Source organism: Coregonus lavaretus (genome assembly GCF_964263955.1).
Source record: "Coregonus lavaretus genome assembly, contig: HAP1_SCAFFOLD_4522, whole genome shotgun sequence".
In the NCBI taxonomy this organism is placed as follows: domain Eukaryota; kingdom Metazoa; phylum Chordata; class Actinopteri; order Salmoniformes; family Salmonidae; genus Coregonus; species Coregonus lavaretus.
Window position 1 is genome coordinate 37,501 of NW_028157002.1, and position 7,236 is coordinate 44,736.

The following is a 7,236-nucleotide window of genomic DNA, read 5'->3' on the forward strand; positions in this document are numbered from 1 at the left end:
GCCCAATCTAGAGGGTGATATGAAGCCCAATCTAGAGGGTGATATGTAGCCCAATCTAGAGGGTGATATGTAGCCCAATCTAGAGGGTGATATGTAGCCCAATCTAGAGGGTGATATGAAGCCCAATCTAGAGGGTGATATGTAGCCCAATCTAGAGGGTGATATGTAGCCCAATCTAGAGGGTGATATGTAGCCCAATCTAGAGGGTGATATGAAGCCCAATCTAGAGGGTGATATGAAGCCCAATCTAGAGGGTGATGTGTAGCCCAATCATTTAAAGATCAAAATGTGGGACTACTTTGCAAGAGGTCATCCAGCTGCTAAATTCATATCAGCATATCAAAACATTGAGGTGAGGGGAATTTGTGTGTTTTTATAGGAGGTGAAAGTAAATATTATTATTTTATTGCTTGAATTATGGCACTAGGCTATCAATTATTTATTGAAAAGCGCTAGCCTTCATGCTCAGTTGGGGATGCTTATATACAAAGTTACACTTACAAATAACTATTTCTAAGACATTGTGTTTGAAAGGTATTAACTCCCATCCCCAGTCTCCCCTAACTTAAGGTGTTAACAGTAGGACACAGCCCCAGTCTCCCCTAAACTGAGGAGTTAACAGGATGACAGCCCCAGTCTCCCCTAACCTAAGGAGTTAACAGGATGACAGCCCCAGTCTCCTCTAACCTAAGGAGTTAACAGGATGACAGCCCCAGTCTCCCCTAACCTAAGGAGTTAACAGGATGACAGCCCCAGTCTCCCCTAACCTAAGGAGTTAACAGGATGACAGCCCCAGTCTCCCCTAACCTAAGGAGTTAACAGGATGACAGCCCCAGTCTCCCCTAACCTAAGGAGTTAACAGGATGACAGCCCCAGTCTCCCCTAACCTGGAGCGTTGCGCTGTTACCCACAACATTTTCGGAGAAATGAAATGATATTGCTAAATGACTAAAATGTAATGTAATGATATTGCTAAATGACTAAAATGTAATGTAATGATATTGCCTGCCTTTTATAAAAATTCAACACTGTATGCGCTTTCTGTCTACGTGGTCACCAAAAATATGCTTTGGGAACGCCCCTCATTCTGTGGTGATTGGCTTGCAATTTGCTAGTGTCAAAGGAGGTCGACCGACAAGCTCCATCAGATTCTCCGGGAGAATTGCAACAGACGGCCTCTAACACATTCCAGACATGACCCCTACATGGTTCCAATTGTAATTGAGACTGGAGTAAGACTTTAACTACGAGTTTTTGACCTCGTAAACTGTTTACATGAACGCAGCATTGCGTATCAGGGTCGATGAATCTGGTTGGCTGCTGAATGTCCAGGCTGGGATGTTGATTGGGTGCTGTTGATAGGCTTGGTTCTGATTGGCTGTGTGTCCAGGCCCCCAGAGGATATCTCCCACGGTGACCAAGACAGCCCAAGCCCACCCGAGGCAGATCAACTCTGCCCCCAACCGCAGGGTGACGCCCACCAGAGCAAACGGAGCATCAGACGCTGAGATCCTAGAACTGAACCAGCAGGTACACACACACATATATACTCACTCCTACACACACATATATATACTCACTCCTACACACACATATATACTCACTCCTACACACATATATACTCACTCCTACACACACATATATACTCACTCCTACACACACATATATACTCACTCCTACACACATATATACTCACTCCTACACACACATATATACTCACTCCTACACACATATATATACTCACTCCTACACACATATATATACTCACTCCTACACACATATATATACTCACTCCTACACACACATATATACTCACTCCTACACACATATATATACTCACTCCTACACACATATATATACTCACTCCTACACTCACATATATACTCACTCCTACACACATATATATACTCACTCCTACACACATATATATACTCACTCCTACACACACATATATACTCACTCCTACACACATATATATACTCACTCCTACACACATATATATACTCACTCCTACACACACATATATACTCACTCCTACACACACATATATTCTCACTCCTACACACATATATATACTCACTCCTACACACATATATATACTCACTCCTACACACACATATATACTCACTCCTACACACATATATATACTCACTCCTACACACATATATATACTCACTCCTACACACACATATATACTCACTCCTACACACACATATATTCTCACTCCTACACACATATATATACTCACTCCTACACACACATATATACTCACTCCTACACACACATATATACTCACTCCTACACACACATATATACTCACTCCTACACACACATATATACTCACTCCTACACACACATATATACTCACTCCTACACACACATATATACTCACTCCTACACACACATATATACTCACTCCTACACACACATATATACTCACTCCTACACACACATATATACTCACTCCTACACACACATATATACTCACTCCTACACACACATATATACTCACTCCTACACACACATATATACTCACTCCTACACACACATATATACTCACTCCTACACACACATATATACTCACTCCTACACACACATATATACTCACTCCTACACACACATATATACTCACTCCTACACACATATATATACTCACTCCTACACACATATATATATACTCTCACTCCTACACACACATATATACTCACTCCTACACACATATATATATATACTCTCACTCCTACACACACATATATACTCACTCCTACACACATATATATACTCACTCCTACACACACATATATACTCACTCCTACACACACATACAGTTGAAGTCTGAAGTTTACATACACCTTACAATCCTAGTAAAAATTCCCTGTCTTAGGTCAGTTAGGATCACCACTTTATTTTAAGAATGTGAAATGTCAGAATAATAGTAGAGAGAATGATTTATTTCAGCTTTTATTTCTTTCATCACATTCCCAGTGGGTCAGAAGTTTACATACACTCAATCAGTATTTGGTAGCATTGCCTTTAAATTGTTGAACTTGGGTCAAACGTTTCGGGTAGCCTTCCACAAGCTTCCCACAATAAGTTGGGTGAATTTTGGCCCATTCCTCCTGACAGAGCTGGTGTAATGGAGTCAGGTTTGTAGGCCTCCTTGCTCGCACACGCTTTTTCAGTTCTGCCCACAAATGTTCTATAGGATTGAGGTCAGGGCTTTGTGATGGCCACTCCAATACCTTGACTTTGTTGTCCTTAAGCCATTTTGCCACAACTTTGGAAGTATGCTTGGGGTCATTGTCCATTTGGAAGACCCATTTGCGACCAAGCTTTAAATTCCTGACTGATGTCTTGAGATGTAGCTTCAATATATCCACATAATTTTCCTTCCTCATGATGCCATCTATTTTGTTAAGTGCACCAGTCCCTCCTGCAGCAAAGCACCCCCAGAGCATGATGCTGCCACCCCCGTGCTTCACGGTTGGGATGGTGTTCTTCAGCTTGCAAGATCCCCCTTTTTCCTCCAAACATAACGATGGTCATTATGGCCAAACAGTTCTATTTTTGTTTCATCAGACCAGAGGACATTTATCCATAAAGTACGATCTTTGTCCCCATGTGCAGTTGCAAATCGTAGTCTGGCTTTTTTATGGCAGTTTTGGAGCAGTGGCTTCTTCCTTGCTGAGCGGCCTTTCAGCTTATGTCGATATAGGACTCGTTTTACTGTGGATATAGATACTTTTGTACCTGTTTCCTCCAGCATCTTCACAAGGTCCTTTGCTGTTGTTCTGGGATTGATTTGCACTTTTCGAACCAAAGTACATTCATCTCTAGGAGACAGAACGCGTCTCCTTCCTGAGCGGTATGACGGCTGCGTGGTCCCATGGTGTTTATACTTGCGTACTATTGTTTGTACAGATGAACGTGGTCCCTTCAGGCATTTGGAAATTGCTCCCAAGGATGAACCAGACTTGTGGAGGTCTTGGCTGATTTCTTTTGATTTTCCCATGATGTCAAGCAAAGAGCCACTGAGTTTGAAGGTAGGCCTTGAAATATATCCACAGGTACACCTCCAATTGACTCAAATTATGTCAATTAGCCTATCAGAAGCTTCTAAAGCCATGACATCATTTTCTGGAATTTTCCAAGCTGTTTAAAGGCACAGTCAATTTAGTGTATGTAAACTTCTGACCCACTGGAATTGTGATACAGTGAATTATAAGTGAAATAATCTGTCTGTAAACAATTGTTGGAAAAATGACTTGTGTCATGCACAAAGTAGATGTCCTAACCGACTTGCCAAAACTATAGTTTGCTAACAAGACATTTGTGGAGTGGTTGAAAAACAAGTTTTAATGACTCCAACCGAAGTGTATGTAAACTTCCGACTTCAACTGTATATATTCTCACTCCTACACACATATATATACTCTCACAAAGCTGTCATCAAGGCAAAGGGTGGCTACTTTGAAGAATCTCAAATATAAAATATATTTTGATTTGTTTAACACTTCTTTGGTTACTACATGATTCCATATGTGTTATTTCATAGTTTTGATATCTTCACTATTATTCTACGATGTAGAAAATAGTTTTAAAAAATAGAAGAAAACCTGGGATGAGGTATTTGTTTTCAGGAGTGTGTCCGAATCTTTGACTGGAACTGTATATATACTCACTCCTACACACACGTATTCTCACTCCTACACACGTATTCTCACTCCTACACACACGTATTCTCACTCCTACACACACGTATTCTCACTCCTACACACACGTATTCTCACTCCTACACACACGTATTCTCACTCCTACACACACGTATTCTCACTCCTACACACACGTATTCTCACTCCTACACACACGTATTCTCACTCCTACACACACGTATTCTCACTCCTACACACACGTATTCTCACTCCTACACACACGTATTCTCACTCCTACACACACGTATTCTCACTCCTACACACACGTATTCTCACTCCTACACACACGTATTCTCACTCCTACACACACGTATTCTCACTCCTACACACACGTATTCTCACTCCTACACACGTATTCTCACTCCTACACACACGTATTCTCACTCCTACACACACGTATTCTCACTCCTACACACACGTATTCTCACTCCTACACACGTATTCTCACTCCTACACACACGTATTCTCACTCCTACACACGTATTCTCACTCCTACACACACGTATTCTCACTCCTACACACACGTATTCTCACTCCTACACACGTATTCTCACTCCTACACACACGTATTCTCACTCCTACACACACGTATTCTCACTCCTACACACACGTATTCTCACTCCTACACACACGTATTCTCACTCCTACACACACGTATTCTCACTCCTACACACGTATTCTCACTCCTACACACACGTATTCTCACTCCTACACACGTATTCTCACTCCTACACACACGTATTCTCACTCCTACACACACGTATTCTCACTCCTACACACACGTATTCTCACTCCTACACACGTATTCTCACTCCTACACACACGTATTCTCACTCCTACACACACGTATTCTCACTCCTACACACACGTATTCTCACTCCTACACACACGTATTCTCACTCCTACACACACGTATTCTCACTCCTACACACACGTATTCTCACTCCTACACACACGTATTCTCACTCCTACACACACGTATTCTCACTCCTACACACACGTATTCTCACTCCTACACACGTATTCTCACTCCTACACACACGTATTCTCACTCCTACACACACGTATTCTCACTCCTACACACACGTATTCTCACTCCTACACACGTATTCTCACTCCTACACACACGTATTCTCACTCCTACACACGTATTCTCACTCCTACACACACGTATTCTCACTCCTACACACGTATTCTCACTCCTACACACACGTATTCTCACTCCTACACACGTATTCTCACTCCTACACACACGTATTCTCACTCCTACACACACGTATTCTCACTCCTACACACACGTATTCTCACTCCTACACACACGTATTCTCACTCCTACACACACGTATTCTCACTCCTACACACACGTATTCTCACTCCTACACACACGTATTCTCACTCCTACACACACGTATTCTCACTCCTACACACACGTATTCTCACTCCTACACACACGTATTCTCACTCCTACACACACATTTATATTCTCACTCCTACACACACGTATTCTCACTCCTACACACGTATTCTCACTCCTACACACACATTTATATTCTCACTCCTACACACACTTATTCTCACTTCTACACACACATAGTAAAATTGAAGTACACATGGACACACTCCTGAAAACAAATACCTCCTTGATTTCAAAATGACACATGAACACAGCTCCCTCTGTAGAGATGAACATGAACACAGCTCCCTCTGTAGAGATGAACATGAACACAGCTCCCTCTGTGTAGATGTTGGATCTGAAGCTGTTGGTGGATGGTCTGAAGAAGGAAAGAGATTTCTACTTCAGTAAGCTGAGAGACATCGAGTTGATCTGTCAGGAGAATGAAACCAACGTCAGCCCAACACTCTCCAAGATCATGGATATACTGTACGCTACTGAGGTAGGGCACACACTGGATACACACACACACACACATACACACACACACTGGATAAACACACACACACACTGGATAAAACACACACACACACTATACAGTGCATTCGGAAAGTATTCAGACCCCTTGACTTTTTCCACATTTTGTTACGTTACAGCCTTATTCTAAAATTGATTAAATAAAACATTTTCCTCATCAATCTACACACAATACCCCATACTGACAAAGTGAAAACAGGTTTTTAGAAATGTTTGCAAATGTATTACAAATTAAAAAACAGAAAATACCTTATTTACATAAGTATTCAGACCCTTTGCTATGAGACTCGAAATTGAGCTCAGGTGCATCCTGTTTCCATTGATCATCCTTGAGGTGTTTCTACAACTTGATTGGAGTCCACTTGTGGTAAATTCAATTGATTGGACATGATTTGGAAAGGCACACACCTGTCTATATAAGGTCCCACAGTTGACAGTGCATGTCAGAGCAAAAACCAAGCCATGAGGTCGAAAGAATTGTCCGTAGAGCTCCGAGACAGGATTGTGTCGAGGCACAAAAATGTCTGCAGCATTGAAGGTCCCCAAGAACACAGTGGCCTCCATCATTCTTAAATGGAAGAGGTTTGGAACCAT

General features: G+C 41.7%; 1 protein-coding gene across 1 annotated transcript in view; it reads left to right on the forward strand.

The window, feature by feature from the left end:
• Positions 1-6,607, forward strand: part of LOC311125938 (microtubule-associated protein RP/EB family member 3-like) — a gene marked incomplete at both ends in the record, with an annotated part of 38,238 nt that extends 31,631 nt beyond the window's left edge. Inside the window, 2 exons of the mRNA XM_084199962.1 lie at positions 1,391-1,530; positions 6,455-6,607. Of these exons, the coding sequence (XP_084056088.1) occupies positions 1,391-1,530; positions 6,455-6,607 (293 nt within the window). The remainder of the gene's footprint in view (positions 1-1,390; positions 1,531-6,454) is intronic.
• Between the last annotated feature and the right edge of the window lie 629 nt (positions 6,608-7,236).